The following is an 18908-nucleotide window of genomic DNA, read 5'->3' as shown; positions in this document are numbered from 1 at the left end:
TAGTGGTACGGCCGTGCGTCGCGTCAAAATTGCAGTCAGCCAAGATGGCGTCGGTCGGTCACCCCCAACTATACTTTCTTTACCGGTGAGGGGGTACTTGTGAACGAAGCGGATACTTGACACCCCATTGGTCTATGATTCACAATAAGCCAGTTCGGTATTTCCAACTGCGCATGTACACTTCGGTATTTGCCGATTTTTCTTTTGGGATAACAATTTCATCCTATGCGTGCAAAAGCATAGCGGGTACCAGCAAAATGGAAGAGATCATCGTATTCTGAGGTACAGCATTTTGCAAACAAAACTTTTTTTTACAAAGCAAAGTGTTTTAGGCGTCTTGTGTGAGTCAAAACTTTTTTGCGAACAAAAGTTTCCATCTCTTTTCGATTGCACGAAAATTGCGCAGCATGCAGATTTGGTTACCACGTCCCCAATAGCCTTGTGTGCCTTTATCTGCCGCGGTTATCCCGAAAATTGTCGAGTCTTGCTATGCACCAGACTATTTTGGAATACATAAATGGCTTATTGGTTCGTCTCTAATACTTGACAAAGTGTAATTGATCACACCAGAAATTCACTATGATCTCAAATACCTGACTTTCTACACCCAAAACAGGGCGAGGTAGCCTAGATGCCTGTGGGTTTTTAACTTTGATTCTTTTACGCAAGCTTTTGACAGTTGTGCAGTTTCCATTGCATTGGGCAATACCTTCACGTGATAAAAGCTCGTCAGAAGCAGGCTGCAGGTCAGTTTGATTTGCTATAGTCGGTCACAAGTTGATGTGTTAATTTTGATGTTCCAATAAATTATAATAACAATAACTGATTGGACTGAGTCATTTGAGTCTGGGAAACAGATGGGTTGCCAATAATACTAAATCATTATCAGCATTGCAAACCAATGCATGGTTGAACTACCGTTTAACAAGTAAATTCTTGATGTATGAAATTTAAAGAGTCTTTAAGACTAGACGTAGACTTTTTGTTAAATAGCGCCCTCTATAACGATTTTCACAGAGCTAGAGGGCGCCCAGTCTTTGGTTGGGAATAGGGAATAGTAGGCCAGTGGGCCTTGTGTAAAGTACTGCAAAGTTCTTTGACCAGGAAGAAAAGAATTGAAATAAGTTTGAAACATGAGAACATCGCAGTTTTGCGTGGTGATATATGTTTGTTATGTTTGACCCTATGAAGTAGCTGCAAGAATGATAAGGCCAAAAAAAAAAAATATTCGGTCTCTGGTCAGACCAAAGTTCCGGAATTGACGCAGCCACGCGGGTTTTTTTTTTTTTTTTTTTTTTTTTTTCTTTTTTTCTTCAAGCTTGGATTGTACAGACAAGGTGGGTACTATTTTGCTTTTTTGGTGTCCTGTACATTGGTGTCCTCCATAATTTGCCTTGGTGCTTTCGATCATTTGCCTTGGTGCAATTTCCCATTCCTTGGTGCTCTTTGGTAAAAAAAAGATTGAGGAGGTGCGGAAATAGAGGGCGCTGTTGGAGCTACCGCGGAACATTTTGAAAAAAAAAGATCGACGCGCATGCTTAAAATCGACGCGCGCGCTGACCAGAGACCGACTTATTTTTTTTTTGGCCTAACCAACCGTTTTTATTTTTTTCCCTGGCGAAGAAATATTTGTTCATTGCGGGTTGCCATAGGAATAGGCCTACACAAGGCGTCACCCCATGCACTTTCAAGCATACAGAATACACCAGTACTTTCAAACAAAGTCTCGTAAAACGTAGGCCTGCCCCGATTACAATACAAGAAGGAAAGGCGCGTGGCTTTTCATCTTTTCAAATCAGCAAGATGTTTTTTCTAAAGGATTTTCTTATTGTGGCCTCGGATTTTTTTTCCATCATGGAAAAAACCCTGGGATTTTTTTCCAAACAATGGAACAATCGTTTCTCTCTCAGTGAGGTCAAATAATAAAAAATATGTTTAGCGTCCTGCCTTTTTGAAAAAAAAAAGGAAGGAGGAGGCCCTTTTTTGTTTTCCCAAAACGACCGGCCGGGCTATTTTCACGATGGCCGCCAGCTTTCTTTTTTTTTTAATTGCGGCCACTTGGACTCCCTGGAAATTACACATCAGCTTTATATGGGCCAGATGCTTCAGACAAAGAGGCCAAAATGATGTCACTGTTTAAAGTTTATCATTTTTTTCGGGATTTTTTTTTTTTTTTTTTTAAAGAGGAGGCGGCTTCAAAAAGGAAGCGGACGGGAACCGGACTCATTTGTAGTATTGCGCATGCCAAAGCGAAGTATAAGGACAGTGACCGGTCACGTAGAGTGGGTTAAAAAAAATTAAGTTTAAAGGGTAAATGAGTCGGATTTTCAAATGAGTTTGACACCCGGCCCATGTTCGGCCCCCATGAACAACAGCGCAACGGAAGGCCGGCCCCCTATACGTACATTTACCATGCACCTGGTGGATTAAATCTCGAACTCAGGTTGGCCTGGTCAGGGTTATAAAATAATTAACAGTCAAACATGATACCTTTAACTTTGGACAGACAAAGCAAAGCATGCAGCGCGATATGCAAAGATCATGAACAAAGCAGTCCGGGGCGGCGGGAATCATTATCGATCCACTTTTTGCTCAGAGTCATGTGATTTCATTACCAGACATGTGACCCCTAAAAGACAGACACCTTTGCTGGGTAGTCACGTGTGCCTGGGAAAATAGCTGGTTCCTGTCGCTACCTCATCGAATTTACGCTCGCTGGTATCCGGCAAATTCACCGTAAATAACCGAGGTCGTTTATTGTGCAGTCTACCTTGCCTTTGAACAGCGTTCGCGGCGGTAGGGCAAACTTGGCTTTCCCCATTTTCCTCACAACTTCTGAAGTTTCTGGCCCCAGTTGCTTTCTAAAAAAACTCACTCAGTCAGGCCTGCTTCGTCTTTCGTTCAACGCTTGACGAAAGGTAAGTTTTAATTACCTGTATTTGCTATAGCCTATAAATGTTGGGTTGTTTGTTGAGCATGTTGAGGTCCAAAATTTAGGCCAAACTAGGGGGCACGAAATGATACTGCTTGTGAATTTTCTTGTAGCGAATTGACAGATCGGGCCATCAGGAAACCCCGTCTCTAGCTCAAAAATGTCGAATTTTGAACGAATATTAGAGTTGGGGTTTCCCTGGGGTTTCCCTACAGTTTCCAAGACTAGGGGGTGGGGGTGGTGGTTAACGATTTTACAAATGCTGATTTAATATTTTTGTAGTTTCCATTTTTATTTTAGGAAGAAAAAAATTATACATCATCAGTCGAATACCAGCTCAAAAAATTCTGCTCAGGGCTCAAATTTTTGGTTAGAAATAACCTAATTATTAACATGATTAACCCTAAATCCTTTTTTTTAAGGTGGAAAGAATGTTGCAATCTTATTATCATCTCAATAAAGTTCAGTCATTGCAAAAATGTTTAAAATACATGAATCTGGGACTGAAAAAGTAAAAACATTTCCAATTTTGTTAGGAAATAGTTTTCAAATTATCTCTATAGACTCTAGAGACTTTGTACACAACCGCTGAAGTGGCAATCGGTAGTACATTCTTTTTCCACAGGCATTTTTTGCTAGGATGCAACCTCAATCCTCCAACTGTCTTCATGTAAAAATTGCGTACAGCCTCAATCCTGCAAAATCCTCCATCATTTCTTGAATGTGGTCCTTGGAGGTGTGGCCACTGCCTCAATCCTGCAAAATCCTCCAGCAATCACTGTGAATTTGATGAGGCAGAGCCAGTGACATCCTAGTGCAGTGCGGAGGATTTCAAGTATAATCTAGGCTTCAAAATAGCCACACATTGTTGCTATATAGCCTCGATCCTGCAAAATCCTCCATTTTGCAATGAGGATTATGGAGGATTGGGAAGGTTAGGTTAGAGGGCTAGCCTTTTCATAAAACTATTTTACAAGACTGAAGCTAGTGAAATTAGAACTAGTAGGCCTCCTGTGTGTATTTTATTTTACTGGATTCTTGCCAAAATATATAGAACGCAAGTTTGTAGTATTAATTGAAAAGAAGTTTTCATGGGAAAATGAAGAATTGAAAATGAACATTTGAGTTTGTTGTAATAAATTGTTTAATTGAAAAGTTCATCGTTGATTGTTTAGAATGTATTTTTTATCCTGATGCCACTTTTACACCATACCTAATAAATTGCCTGATGGTCAGTCATTGCAAGTAATTTCTTTTTTGAAGGAACACGAATTTGGGATGAGAAACCTTTTTCAATTCTGTCGTTACAAAATGTTCATGACTCCCCTTAAATAGACCTTGTACACGTCCACCAAAGAGGCATTGGTCAGACATGGGTTAAAAATTAGGGTTGGGACAACCGCAGTTATTGAGACCTAGATTTTCCAGTCAAGTAGCGTTGCGCGGTGCCTCCCCCTAATAAGCCACACACTTGACCTATGGACATCCAGTCATGTGCGCCCGCTGGCTTGTAACAAGTACCGATTAGTCCAAAATAAACCGTGATAGGCTTACATCTGACATAGAATTATGACCTCACATAGACCTATATTTTGCTCACTTTGACGTCAGACACAAACTTGTAGAGATAAAAGTCTCGTGATTTCCAGGTTTTATTTCAGACGAGACCGGTTGTAGGCCAAACGCTACCTTGAGTTGCCACGTGGACCCTGTTGATAAGGCCCCCAAAAAAAATATTCGGTCTCTGGCCAGACCACAGTTCCGGAATTGACGCGGCCACGCGGCTTTTTTTTTTTTTTTTTGCTTTTTTTTTTTTTTCTTCAAGCTTGGATTGTACCTACAAGGTGGGGTACTATTTTCCTTTTTTGGTGTCCTCATGTACATTGGTGTCCTCCATAAGTTGCCTTGGTGCTTTCGATCATTTGCCTTCGTGCAATTTCCCATTCCTTGGTGCTCTTATGTAAATAAAATTGAGGAGGTGCGGAAATAGAGGGCGCTGTTGGAGCTACCGCGGAACATTTTGGAAAAAAAAAAAGATCGACACGCATGCTTAAAATCGACGCACGCGCTGACCAGAGACCGACTTAATTTTTTTTTTTGCCTATACCTGGGGCCCGCTGTTCAATTTAATGTAACAACTGATTTGAGGAGCACAAACAACCACACCCCTTTACCCATGCCTGTTTGTACCATATGAAAGAATTTTTTTATTTACATGTATTCTCAGTGACACTAGAATGCTGAAGATAGATTGCTGGCCCTTTGGAGAAAGCATATTAAACCTAACTCCTTGGGTATCAGAAAGTACCGGTATGCTGAATCCGCCAAAATCCATCAATTTTTGCCATTCAGAAACATTTTGGTGGCCAGTGAGTCCATCAGGAGAGCGCTTACTCAATGTACAAAGTAATGCCTGCAGGGCGCATCCATGTTTGTGCACAAACCTATGGAGACCTAAAAATTTTGTACAAAAATTAGTGATGTCCATGTACATGTACGGAACTCTTTCCCTTTAGAAATATGGCTCCCTTGTATTTCCTGCTAAACCTCAATCAATGGCTCTCTGCAGGGTCAGTGTAGCTGGTGGTTCCTGCATGCCCCACTGAACGCATTATGTTGAAAAAAGCATCTTTGTCATGGGTCGAGCCGAGGTCAGTGAATATCCAAAAACAAGTTTTTGTAAGCAGTCAGTCGCGTGATGTTGACGGAAAGTTTTAAAGTGGCTGCCTTGCAATTTTTTTTTAATCAAAATTTTCCACTACTCTTCCCTCATAACCCAAATTGTCTTGTGACTTAAAAGGCACTTTGTTGATCTTAAGATAACAGAATTGAAATATAAACTTTCATATTTGTTATCTTTTTCCTCTGAATTTTGTATCGGTCAAACAAAAAAATTGTAAGCAAAAGCAATATTTGGTTTCATTGACGTAAGAGCAGGGTGGACTTCGTGTGCACATTGGGTTTTTTTTCGATACGTTTCTAAACAAATTCTGCTAAATCAGCAATATATTTTGATAAAATACATGCCGATCATGCCAGTTTCTATTTGCCAAGCAGTTTCACTTTGGACACCGTAAAAAGAACGGGTACTTTTGAAGAATTCTTTGAATTTATTTAAGTGGTTTTTTTTTTTTTTTTTTTTTTTTTTTACAACTGAGGGCACTGTTGCCTTGAAGTCATTTCAGGGAGACACTGTTCAGTGTAAGGGTTTTGTACAAATGTGAACCCAAAAATCTGCTCATTGATAACATTTATGAGAAAGGTTTGCTCATTGGCTTACTGCCATGTTAACACAACAACGAATCACCGAAGAAAAGAAAATTTTACAACAGCCAAATATCCAAAATTCTGGCAACTTTTTGTGCACAAACCAATTACAACATTGAGGTTTCTGCCTGAGTGATATGACATCCTGCTTTTGCTCATGAATATGGAAATTTGCATTAGCATAAAAACCAAAAAGGCACCAAAATACCCTTGAAAACGGCAAAATGAAAATTTTAAATAAGGTTAAATGGGACACAAAGGTGCATTTTCAAGAATAATACTATACAAATTACATTTCATGGGCCTTGTAAAACTGAAACAGAAAGAGGAACTGCACTCTTCCGGAGAGCACTTGCGTAAAAAACAGAAATGTACATGTTATTTGATCACCAAGTCAGCTTCCAAACCGGTTTCCTGGTTTTGCCTAATTGCCTTGTAATTATTGTACTTAGTTTTATTGAATTATCTCCCCAAGAAGGAAAGATAAACAAAGTATTGTTGAAGACTCGTTTGCAGTATCCAATTATTAAGATAATACTTTGTGTTTCAATCTTTGTATTATAAAACTAACATTCCCTTTGTTTCTAAAGAGGTTTGTTACTTTACAGTCACGAGACCATTCCACTTTTGGTTTCTTTTTCAAGTTTTCAAGACTTTCGGTAATAGTTCATAAATTCCCCTGCTATATTAAAGGGTCAGTGTGTTGGATTTTTCTTAGGAACACAATTTGTGCAACTTTCTGCTCCTCAATGTGTTAACAATATTTGCAATCCTTTTTGGTTAAGTTGATTGAAAAGTGCACTTCTTTAAACGTAAAAAAAATCCATGCTTTTACGGACAACTGAGGACGCTGTTGCTGCGATGTCATTTCAGGAAGACACTGTTCAGTTTAGGAGTTATGTGTTCAAATTGTGAACCCAAAACTTTGCTCATTGAAAACATTGTGAGAAAAGTTTGCTCAGGTTTTACTGCCGTGTACTGACACAACAACGGATTACCAAAGAAAGAAAATACAGCAAAAACAAAACAAAACCACACAATTCTGGCAACTTTTGGTGCTGAAATAGCTGAAACATTGAGGTTTCTGCCTGAAATGACATCACTCTGTTGCGTATGAATATGGAAATTTTCATTAGCATGAAAACAAAAAGGCACCAAAAAATAATTCCTTTGAAAATGGCAAAACGAAAATGAAAGTAAGCTTAAATGGGACACAAAGGTGCATTTCCAAGGAATGCATTAAGAAATTGCATTACATGGGCCCTTTACGAAGTTTTTTCAAAGGACAATGTATTGATGAAAAATCAGGCCCCCATTTTGGGGATCTTCTACAGACATGATTTTCCACTGCAATACTTAGCCTCGATCCCATCACAGAAACTGTAAAATATACGCAAATGAGTAGAATTCGTAAATAAATTTAAAAAAATGACACAACAGCAGAACTTTCCTGCAAATGTTTTCTAATAAATCTACACTAATCTAATGTGTTGTGTGTTTATTCTGTTAGGCCCCTAATAGTTTTTAAGAGCCAAAAGTGCTTAGACAACAACTAGTCAATATACAAACTATCGACTGATTTCTATACCCCTGTCCCATGACCGCTTGTCATGGGATCTGTATTATCAAATTGCCTAGAATCCACGAGACCTCCTGATGCTACCTTTGCCAGTAAGCTAAACCCAGGGGCATGAAAAGATTAATGGACAATAGAGTTTTGTGGTTTGCCATACAAACGTGACTAAAAAAAAAAAAAAAAAAAAGCCGAGTGGAGGAAGTACATACAGGTTGGACCTTGAACCCAATGCCAGCCTGAACTGGATCCCTGCCCCCCTCGTCCAAAAAAAAATTGGGATTGATATTTTGTGTCAATAACTGATATTATTATCACATGTTTACTGACTGCCGTAAGTGGCCTTATCTAAAGCTGCTCACATTTGAGGAAGTTCATATGTAGCGTCACATGCATGTATGGTAGTTTCATTTTAATGTCAGCAATGGCCCTATAGCCCCCCCCCCCCTTCCAAAGAAATATATTAAAAAAGTCTGAAACTAAAGGACAATATATCTTGGTCTCCTGGGTCATTCTGTGCCAAATCACCCAATGGGTTAAGCCCCACCCCCTTCAAATTTGCTCATATTTAGTATGTCTGGTAATAAGCTGAAAAAAAGCTGATATTTTAAGTTTTAGCGCAATCGGACAAACCATTTTCGTGCTACCACCCGCCATTGTTTGGCCATTCGAAAATTGACAGCCACGCCCATTTTGACCGAAATTGCCAAACAATGGCGGGCGGTAGCGCGAAAACCATGTGTCCGTCGGCTCTAAAACTTAAAACTTCAGCTCATTCAACCTAAATTACATTATACCATATGAACCAATTTAAAGGGGGCTTAAATTTTAAAAAGATTTGGGTGATTTGACACGGAATGACCTTCCTACTTTGTCTACGATTTCCAGTATTCATTTCAGAAATTTTATTTCATATTCTCTTTCAACGAACGGAACAAACTGAATTCAGCATTTCTTATTTTTCTGTCAAGGCAGAAAATGACAGCTTTGTTTTTTTAAAGATATAGTCCATCATTTGTAATTTGTGCATTTTGTTCGTTTGAAGCAACAAAAGTGCTAACAATCTCAAGAAGGGTACTGAACAACTAAACTGATGAAGTTTCAGCTCAGCTTTAGCTGTATATTCCGAGAAAAACAGCATTCTAGGATCTCAATTTCAAATCAAAAGTTGCTGAATCATGTTTTGAATTGGGCCTGACATTGGGCCTGAATTCAGCGTCCGAGACACATTCTCAATGAGCCGATTGCAGCTACGCGATGTTGTGCACTGATCCGACGAATTATAGCAACCATGTGTGCGTCGTGCCAATGCTTGCACGCTTCGGCAAATAAAACAAACTATTAATTTAAATTTCCTACGGTGTGTCTTAAGAAGCACCGTTGGAAAGGCCTTCTTTCGTTGATTACTTCAAAATGACAGCTTGCCAGAAAGAATAATTTCACAGGGAGTTTAGTCCACTTACTATCTTTCAACCAAGTTTGTTTTTCAACAATAATTATGCCAGTTACTTTTCGGATAGCTGCAAATGATGGACTGTAGCTTTAAGCCAACCCTTCCTGTTGGGGATTTTATTTTGTGCCAGTAGTCGGCCTTGGTTTGAGAAACAAAGAGAAAACAAAGTTCAACCAGACTGCAATTGATTAAAATTTGTGTTAAAACAAGCAGTATCGTTCGATAATGGGACCACATCCTTTGTACCTTGTGACAAAATTAAATCATCCAGCAACAATAGCAGTATGTAAAACAGAAACCAGTTTCGACCGCAATCATCACAAAGCAGCAAAACTTATTTCCTGGATTGTTTCCTTGTTGCAACTCGTGACAATTTTGCTTCCAACTCCCCCCACCCCCCCCCCCTGCCCAAAAAAAAGGTTGAGAGGACTTTTGTTTTTGATTAAAAAATTATAACAATTTTATTTGCATCTTGAGAACCTTATATAAACTGAAAGTTTTGAAGCCTGTTGTACAAACTTTCTTTAGTTTTGAATATCGGTTTTCTCACGGATCTATTTATCCTTCGTTATTTTGTGTAAATACTGCTCCTTCAACATCCTTGGTACTTTCGGTTGCTCTTACCTCGCACGCAAGGAGGAAGGTTCAGCGGCCTCGAAACCAAATCAGTCCTGCAAAATCCTCCATTTTGCTAAGAGGAGTTTGGAGGATTTGGGAAGGTTAGAATTAAATCATGCGAAACCAGGTGATGAGCCTCCATTTTGCAAAGAGGATTTTCGAGGATAAGAATTAAATCATGCAAAACCAAGTGATAATCCAGTTAGTACATAGTGCAGTCACTCAACCTTAACGTACCCAGCTGTGGTGGCCTTTGCTCCAGCAACAACCTACATGTAGTAAGGCAGGGGACGGGGCTTTTTCACTTTTGAATTCTTTTTTCACTTTTTCACTTTTGAAGTCGGGCATTGTGTCTTGTGAAAAGGCGTGTTATGAATGGCGTTATTATTATTATTGACCCCTTTTGTGTTATGAACAACGCTAAAGTTTGTAAATGTTTTTACCATTTGCAAAAGTGTGAACGACTGTGTGCCACCAACAATTAAACAATTTCGCATCAAATGCAAATGTTCTTTTGTAATATCTGGTAATTTATTTTTAAAAAATGGCCGACTGGCGACTTACATTCTGTGAATGTCACGGTTCAGTCAAAGCTGAAATTTGTTTATTTTCTAAACCAAAATTCCCCGGTAATTTCATTTATCGCTGAGCATATTTCACAACCTATCACAATTTATAATTGTTTTGATGATTTTCTTGTAATCTGTTTCTTGTGGTTTTTTTTTTTTTCCGTCAGATTTTCAGGATGCGACACGCTGTGCTTGTGGGATTCCTGCTGGCGTTGGCTCACGCCGCGTACAGTGACGAGGTACTTCTTTTGTTTTGGGGGTTTTTTTTGCGTCTCGGGGTTACTTATTTGGGAAATTATTAAACTGACTTTGAGTGGGAGTTTGCACGGACTCCAACAGACAATTATCATGCTGCCAGTAAGAGTAACCTAATGAATTATCTAGCAAAGTGTTTGTTAAAAGCATGAATTGTACTGGGTAGAAATGAAAACATACGGCGGTTTGCTTTCTTCAAAGAATGGACAATCCTCTTGGACCTGCTGAAAATCACATGTGGATACAAAGAATGAGTATTATCTTTGAAAATAACGTCAAGTTGCGACTATTAGGAATGGGTAAACTACCTGTGAATGTTTTTTTTTTTTTTTACGGAATCAAAATAAGCATCAGTCTTTTTGTGTATCTGTTATATATATCACATGAAATATTATCTGTTCATATCACAGGTTGGAGTCGTCTGTCCAGGCGGTCAGTCTCAATGTCCTGACGGTAACACCTGCTGCCAGCTAGCCTCTGGACAATGGGGATGCTGCCCTCTACCTAAGGTATTATTTAATTGATTAGGTGATTGATTTGACTGATTAGTGATTTATTAATTGATTATTGATTTTGCATTTTGTATTGAAATAGCAACAACAAAGGACTGTTTAAATGTCTGTCAACCTACAGGAGTAGGTCAAACTTTAAAGAGTTATTAAAAGTTGATTTTGTCACTGTTTTGACTTAAAGGGGTTTTATACAGGGTGAGTAAAAAAATATATGAAACCCAAATGTCTGGACTATTGTTTTAGTAAAGTTCTATTTGTAGCAATTTCAAAATCCAGGATATGAAAGCCCAATTCATAAGCTTTCTTTTAGTATAAGAATCATTCAAATCACTCATGTACTTTTCAAGTAACAACATTTTAAATACAACCACCATTTTAAAGTTCTGTCCACGGATCACCAAAAAAAAGTGTGCGTCCTTTCAGAAAAAAAGAAAACAATTCACACACATCCCTATGTGAAATGTTTTTGTTTTGCGGAAAGTCCTTTTTGTGATCCATGGACAGAACTATAAAATGGGGGTTGTCTTTAAAATTCTGTAACTTGAAAAGTACGTGAGAGATTTGAATGATTGTTGTACTAAAAGATTTTGAATCGGGCTTACATATACTAGATTTTGAGATTGCTACATGCAGAACTTCACTTTAACAATGGTCCCAACATTTGGGTTTTGTTATTTTTGACTCCCCCTGTATAGTCTGAAAAGAATTGATCATTTCGTCTTTATTTGTTGTGAAGGCGGTTTGCTGTAGTGACCATCTACACTGTTGCCCGAATGGCTACACTTGCGACGTCGGTGCTGGAAGTTGTTCAAAGGGAGGGCTGACTGTCCCATGGGCAGAGAAGAACATGGCTAAGCCAGTTAAGGTATAAAAGCAAATTAAAGAAAAACTCAGAAATTAATTCTAGGACATAGTGTTGTACTGTTTACAATAATAATATGAATCAACGTTGCGGGTGTAGGCTATCCCAAACCCTCCAAAGGTGTATTAAAATCCCAAATGATAGATCATAAAAATTTAGATTTAGAATCGTGTAATACCTTTAAAGTTGCAAGGCCTGATTTCATCATATAATGTTCTGCACCTTGAATAAAGGATCACCATTCAAACATTCTTTCTGTAAGCTCCACAAAAATCAGTGATGTCGTTTTGAGATGAGAAGCATTTTTACAAAATACACATGCCCAGGGAGAACTCTACTCAGTTTTTGGTACACCGTGTCCAAAAATGGATGTATCAATCAATCCATGCACCTTAAAAGTGTCATCAGTATTATGTACTCTTGTACCAGTGAGGTTGACTACATGTAGATGAAAAAAAGAGAGAAAAAAGTATTTAAATTGTTTTTTACTTTAAAAAAAAAAAAAAATATCTCCATCGTATATCAATATGAACATATGTGATCCGCTCTGCAAAAATGAGTCACATGTCTCCAAAGCCACTTTTGAGCTATAGGTCTTTGACAGAATGTTGCACAGTGTTTAAGCAATTGGAATCCTCAACAGTTTGGTTTGATGGAAATGGACATTGTGTAAAATTTAAAATGTTAAGGATTCCAATTGCTTAAACACTGTGCAACATTCTTCCAAAGACCTTTAGCTCAAATGTGGCTTTGGAGACATGTGACTCATTTTTGCAGAGCGGGTCACATATAAGCATCGGTCCATGTTTGTCTGTGCTAATTGTCGAGACGATTTCATATCACAGGTTGAAAGCGTTGTCTGTCCAGGCAGTCAAGCCGAATGTCCAGATGGTAACACCTGCTGCAAGCTGAGCTCTGGACAATGGGGCTGCTGCCCACTACCAAATGTAGGTATCTTTAGTTAGTGCATTCAAAAGATAGTGATTTAAAGCATTAATACATTTCAGTCCTGGGTAAATGACATTTTCTTTTCATTTAATTGCAACATGTACATTTTCCAGGCTGACATCCACTCTTGTTGTGTGTTCAAATGTATGTTTAATTCCACTTGTTTGTTTTTTGAAATTACAGGAAATGTTAAGATGAAGCCTTTTTCGTCCAAGATACAATGCATGTACTTTTCAAGTTACAAAATTTTAAACACAACCACCGTTTGAAAGTTCTGTCCACGGATCACAAAAAAAACGTGTGCGTTCTTTCAGAAAAAAAGAAAGAAAACAATTCACACACATTCCTATGTGAATTGTTTTTGTTTTGCTGAAAGACCTTTTTTGTGATCCATGGACAGAACTATAATATGGTGGTTGTCTTTAAAATTCTGTAACTTGAAAAGTACGTGAGAGATTTGAATGATTGTTGAACTAACAGATTTTCAATCGAGCTTACATATACTAGATTTTGAGATTGCTACATGCAAGAACTTCACTTAAACAATGGTCCCAACATTTGGGTTTCGTTATTTTTGACTCCCCCTGTATAGTCTGAAAAATTTGAATATTTTGTCTTTTATTTGTTGTGAAGGCCGTGTGCTGTAGTGACCATGTACATTGTTGCCCGAACGGCTACACTTGCAGTTCTGGAAGTTGTTCAAAGGGAGATCTTACTGTCCCATGGACAGAGAAGAACGTCGCTAAGCCAGTTAAGGTAAGGCAAAACAAAAATGAAATAAAAAAAAGGCATGAAAAACGTTTCAGGGCCCAGTGTTTTACAGTGCTGAAAAGTTTTTGGAGATTTTATCGGAAGTGGCCTTTTCTTAATAATGACCTTCCATTTTAATTTCTTGGGATTAATCTGTGCTAATTGTCGAGACGATTTCATATCACAGGTTGAAAGCGTCGTCTGCCCAGACGGTCAGTCCGAATGTCCAGATGGTAACACCTGCTGCAAGCTGGCCTCTGGACAATGGGGCTGCTGCCCACTACCAAATGTAGGTATCTTTAGTTAGTGCATTCAAAAGATAGTGATTTAAAGCATTAATACATTTCAGTCCTGGGTAAATGACTTTTCTTCGCATTTCAACATGTCCCTTTGCCAAACTTACATCCACTCATTTTGTGTGCTCAAATTTATGTTCAATTCCACTTGTTCATTTTTGAAAGTCCAGGAAATATTAAGCTAAAGCCCCTTTTGGGTCAAAAAAATTGAATTAGAAGTTGGGTTTTTTTTAACCCAGGGTATGCCCAAACAGTTTAAAACTGGTTTCTATTGGGGCCCTGCATACACTTATAAATGACTGCACACATGTACAAGTACAATACATTACAAATACAATACAACACAATGAAATAAAATAAAAGCCTATTGGATTACTGCATGATTGTATTAAAGCAACTATTACAAAGAAACATGTACAGTTTGAAACAACACCGCTGACAGACTTTCCTAAAGGCCTTTGGTGAATTAAGTGGACACGAAGAATTTGGACATTTCTTGTGACATCGGGAAAATATAGTTCTATACATTCGCTGAATTATTGCAAGGACGAAAAACCCGTGAAAAACCCTTTTTTGGAGAAAAACAGGAAAATTCCCATCTGGCTCCTTATTATCATGGCAGCCAAGTTTGTTAACTCTGGAAGTCAGCACATTTTTTTGGAAAATCAGTGAAGGCATCGGCAAAACAAAAATACTCGCATAAATGCAGAAATATTAGTGACTGAATGTTTTACGTAGTTCAGATTTGAAGGAGGTTGAAGACGGGGCGGGATTAAGTCTTCCGTAGGCCCGAGGCACCAGTGTTTCGTAGGCCCAACTCCGCACCAGGCACCGGCACCGATTTCATGTTGATGTACTAAGCAAGACAGGCCAAACTGATAGCTCTAAAAGCCTATTGGCCCTCTAATTTTTCGTAGGCCCTCCAATTTGTCGTAGGCCCCCAAATTTGTCGTAGGCCCCAGGCACAGTGCCTACTGTGCCTGTTGATAAACCGGGCCTGGTTAGAGAATTCATGGTTCTCAACAGTTCATTTTTTTAAATTCTTTCGAAGGCGGTTTGCTGTAGCGACCATCAACACTGTTGCCCGAATGGCTACAAGTGCGACGTCAGCACTGGAAGTTGTTCAAAGGGAGGGCTGACTGTCCCATGGGCAGAGAAGAACGTCGCTAAGCCAGTTAAGGTAAGGCAAAACAAAAATGAAATAAAAAAAAAGGCATGAAAAACGTTTCAGGGCCCAGTGTTTTACGGTGCTGAAAAGTTTGTGGAGACTTTATCGGAAGTGGCCTTTTCTTAATAATGACCTTCCATTTTAATTTCTTGGGATTAATCTGTATTATTATTACTTTTTATGATTTCAACATAAGCTTCAGTCCTTATGTGTGTCTGTGCTAATTGTCGAGACGATTTCATATCACAGGTTGAAAGCGTCGTCTGTCCAGATGGTCAGTCCGAATGTCCAGATGGCAACACCTGCTGCAAGCTGGCCTCTGGACAATGGGGCTGCTGCCCACTACCAAATGTAGGTATCTTTAGTTAGTGCATTCAAAAGATAGTGATTGAAAGCATTAATACATTTCAGTCCTGGGTAAATGACATTTTCTCTTCATTTAATTGCAACATGGGCATTTTCCAGGCTTACATCCACTCTTTTTGTGTGTTCAAATTTATGTTTAATTCCACTTGTTTGTTTTTTGAAATTACAGGAAATGTTAAGATGAAGCCTTTTTCGTCCAAGATACAATGCATGTACTTTTCAAGTTACAAAATTTTTAACACAACCACCGTTTGAAAGTTCTGTCCACGGATCACAAAAAAAACGTGTGCGTTCTTTCAGAAAAAAAGAAAGAAAACAATTCACACACATTCCTATGTGAATTGTTTTTGTTTTGCTGAAAGACCTTTTTGTGATCCATGGACAGAACTATAAAATGGTGGTTGTCTTTAAAATTCTGTAACTTGAAAAGTACGTGAGAGATTTGAATGATTGTTGAACTAACAGATTTTCAATCGGGCTTACATATACTAGATTTTGAGATTGCTACATGCAAGAACTTCACTTAAACAATGGTCCCAACATTTGGGTTTCGTTATTTTTGACTCCCCCTGTATAGTCTGAAAAATTTGAATATTTTGTTTTTTATTTGTTGTGAAGGCCGTGTGCTGTAGTGACCATGTACATTGTTGCCCGAGCGGCTACACTTGCAGTTCTGGAAGTTGTTCACGGGGAGATCTTACTGTCCCATGGACAGAGAAGAACGTCGCTAAGCCAGTTAAGGTAAGGCAAAACAAAAATGAAATAAAAAAAAGGCATGAAAAACGTTTCAGGGCCCAGTGTTTTACAGTGCTGAAAAGTTTTTGGAGACTTTATCGGAAGTGGCCTTTTCTTAATGATGACCTTCCATTTTAATTTCTTGGGATTAATCTGTATTATTATTACTTTTTACGATATCAACATAAGCTTCAGTCCTTATGTGTGTCTGTACTAATTGTCGAGACGATTTCATATCACAGGTTGAAAACGTCGTCTGTCCAGGCGGTCAGTCCGAATGTCCAGATGGTAACACCTGCTGTAAGCTGAGCTCTGGACAATACGGCTGCTGCCCACTACCAAATGTAGGTATCTTTAGTTAGTGCATTCAAAAGATAGTGATTTAAAGCATTAATACATTTCAGTCCTGGGTAAATGACTTTTCTTCGCATTGCAACATGTCCCTTTGCCAAACTTACATCCACTCATTTTGTGTGTTTAAATTTATGTTCAATTCCACTTGTTCATTTTTGAAAGTCCAGGAAATATTAAGCTAAAGCCCCTTTTGGTCAAAAAAAATAAATTAGAAGTTGGGTTTTTTTTAACCCAGGGTATGCCCAAACAGTTTAAAACTGGTTTCTATTGGGGCCCTGCATACACTTATAAATGACTACACTCATGAACTAGTACAATACATTACAAATACAATACAACACAATGAAATAAAATAAAAGCATATGGGATTACTGCATGATTGTAAAGCAACTATTATAAATATTGAACAACTATTACAAAGAAACATGTACAGTTTGAAACAACACCGCTGACAGACTTTCCTAAAGGCCTTTGGTGAATTAAGTGGACACGAAGAATTTGGACATTTCTTGTGACATCGGGAAAATATAGTTCTATACATTCGCTGAATTATTGCAAGGACGAAAAACCTTAAGTAAAGCACTCGCCTCGCACCAAGGTGACCACGGTTCGAATCCTGGCCTCGGATCGCATGTGCCACAAGGATTTTTCTCGGGGCCCTCCGGTTTTCCTCCCTCCGGAAAAATCAAACACTTTCGATCTCAGGCTGTGCTCCGTGGTCATATATGGGTCGATGTGGCCGGCAGCCATAGGCGCCTTTACATGCCAGCGGCTGGACCACGTTGTAGCCGCATCCTTCGCAATTCAGCATACTTGTACCAGCTGCGATTAAGGATGATTAGCCTCCCAAATTATTATTGATTATTATTATTTTTTTTATTTCTTTCGAAGGCGGTTTGCTGTAGCGACCATCAACACTGTTGCCCGAATGGCTACAAGTGCGACGTCAGCGCTGGAAGTTGTTCACAGGGAGGGCTGACTGTCCCATGGGCAGAGAAGAACGTCGCTAAGCCAGTCGAGGTATTAAAGCTGACGAAATGATTGTAATTGCACATCATGTGTATCTCTTTGTTTCGTTGAGCACGTCTGTCAATGTTGACCTTTTGACAGGACTGTCACACGTGTTCATAGAAATGGTTGCTTCTGCCCCTTTTAATCTAACGTTTGACATCACAGGGCCGGTTTGTTTCCTTCCAGATCCTGATGGAGGTGGTGTGAATCCAGCGCTGTGCGAAAAACAAACAGAACTGGTCTGGTGCGCCACATCCTTTAGGTGCACACGAATGTCATCTGCTTCAGATTTTATAGGCAGAAGCGCAACTTTTACGACAGCTATCTATAATTTCCAGGAAAACTAAATCAATCTCATGAAAATACATTTTAAAAGAATTATGAAGAAATATTGTCACAAAAGCTCATTTTTTTTCTGGGTCAGTCGCGCACGTCACCATCTTTGATCTTGTGAAGCTACCTCCCGCGCAGGATCCGTTAAAACGTGATCCAGAGCAGCTATCGACGCGTCGGATGACTGATCGCGATGCCGACCTGCGCGAGGCCTAAAAGATTTGCTTGTCTTTAAAATTTGTTGTACTCTATTTGTTGAATTGCTGCTAAAGCAAACTTCTGGTTGTACTGCACGTGTTTTTGTTGAATTTTTTTTTTTTAAGAATTATTTGACTAATGTTTTTAATTCATTGTCATCTTAATTTTGGTCTTTATTTAAGATCATTGTCTGTTTTCTTCCACAACACCAAAATCACAGCTGGCAGAGGAAAACAGTTTCTTTAAGTGAAATACACATTTCTTTTTTTCACCTTAATGTGAAGTTTTGTTTACAGGAGCGTGTCAACGGAAAGGTCTGGTGCCCAGTCTCCTTTTCTTTATATTCCTCCTACAAGCCATACCATCCGACTATTAATTGGTCCATTCGTAAACGGGTTAGATTTGTATTAGTCCAGCCTTTATTCTTCCTATTTTAATGTCTTGGTGTATTTGTATACGAGTTAGACTTGTATCAGTCTAGCCTTATTTTCTCTTATTTTAATGTCTTGGTGTATTTTTATACGAGTTAGACTTGTATCAGTCTAGCCTTATTTTCTCCTATTTTAATGTCTTGGTGTATATGTATACAAGTTAGACTTGTACCAGTCTAGCATTAATTCTTTATATCTCTTGGTTTCACTTTATACTCGTGCATTAGGTTGTGGAAAAAATATCATTTTGAAATTTGTATTGAGATTTTGCTCTGTT

General features: G+C 38.7%; 1 protein-coding gene across 50 annotated transcripts in view; it reads left to right on the top strand.

Annotated features, from left to right (window-relative positions):
• The first annotated feature begins 2649 nt into the window (after positions 1-2649).
• The window catches only part of LOC119745555 (fibrillin-2-like), a 37683-nt gene continuing 21424 nt past the window's right edge, over positions 2650-18908 (top strand). For 9 of the 50 annotated variants that reach the window (XM_038221973.1, XM_038221963.1, XM_038221962.1 and 6 more), the window contains exons 1-12: positions 2706-2918; positions 10580-10651; positions 11078-11176; positions 11916-12044; positions 12887-12988; positions 13623-13745; positions 13927-14028; positions 15087-15215; positions 15453-15554; positions 16188-16310; positions 16547-16648; positions 17550-17678. In XM_038221973.1, the coding sequence (XP_038077901.1) occupies positions 10589-10651; positions 11078-11176; positions 11916-12044; positions 12887-12988; positions 13623-13745; positions 13927-14028; positions 15087-15215; positions 15453-15554; positions 16188-16310; positions 16547-16648; positions 17550-17678 (1203 nt within the window). In that variant the 5' untranslated portion in view covers positions 2706-2918; positions 10580-10588. Of the gene's footprint in view, positions 2919-10579; positions 10652-11077; positions 11177-11915; positions 12045-12886; positions 12989-13622; positions 13746-13926; positions 14029-15086; positions 15216-15452; positions 15555-16187; positions 16311-16546; positions 16649-17549; positions 17679-18908 lie in introns of all 50 variants that reach the window. The other 41 variants (XM_038221967.1, XM_038221965.1, XM_038221966.1 and 38 more) reach the window with 29 other exon arrangements.

Source organism: Patiria miniata, unplaced genomic scaffold, assembly GCF_015706575.1.
Source record: "Patiria miniata isolate m_02_andy unplaced genomic scaffold, ASM1570657v1 HiC_scaffold_7, whole genome shotgun sequence".
Taxonomy (NCBI): domain Eukaryota; kingdom Metazoa; phylum Echinodermata; class Asteroidea; order Valvatida; family Asterinidae; genus Patiria; species Patiria miniata.
This window is presented reverse-complemented; position numbering and strand designations above follow the sequence as displayed.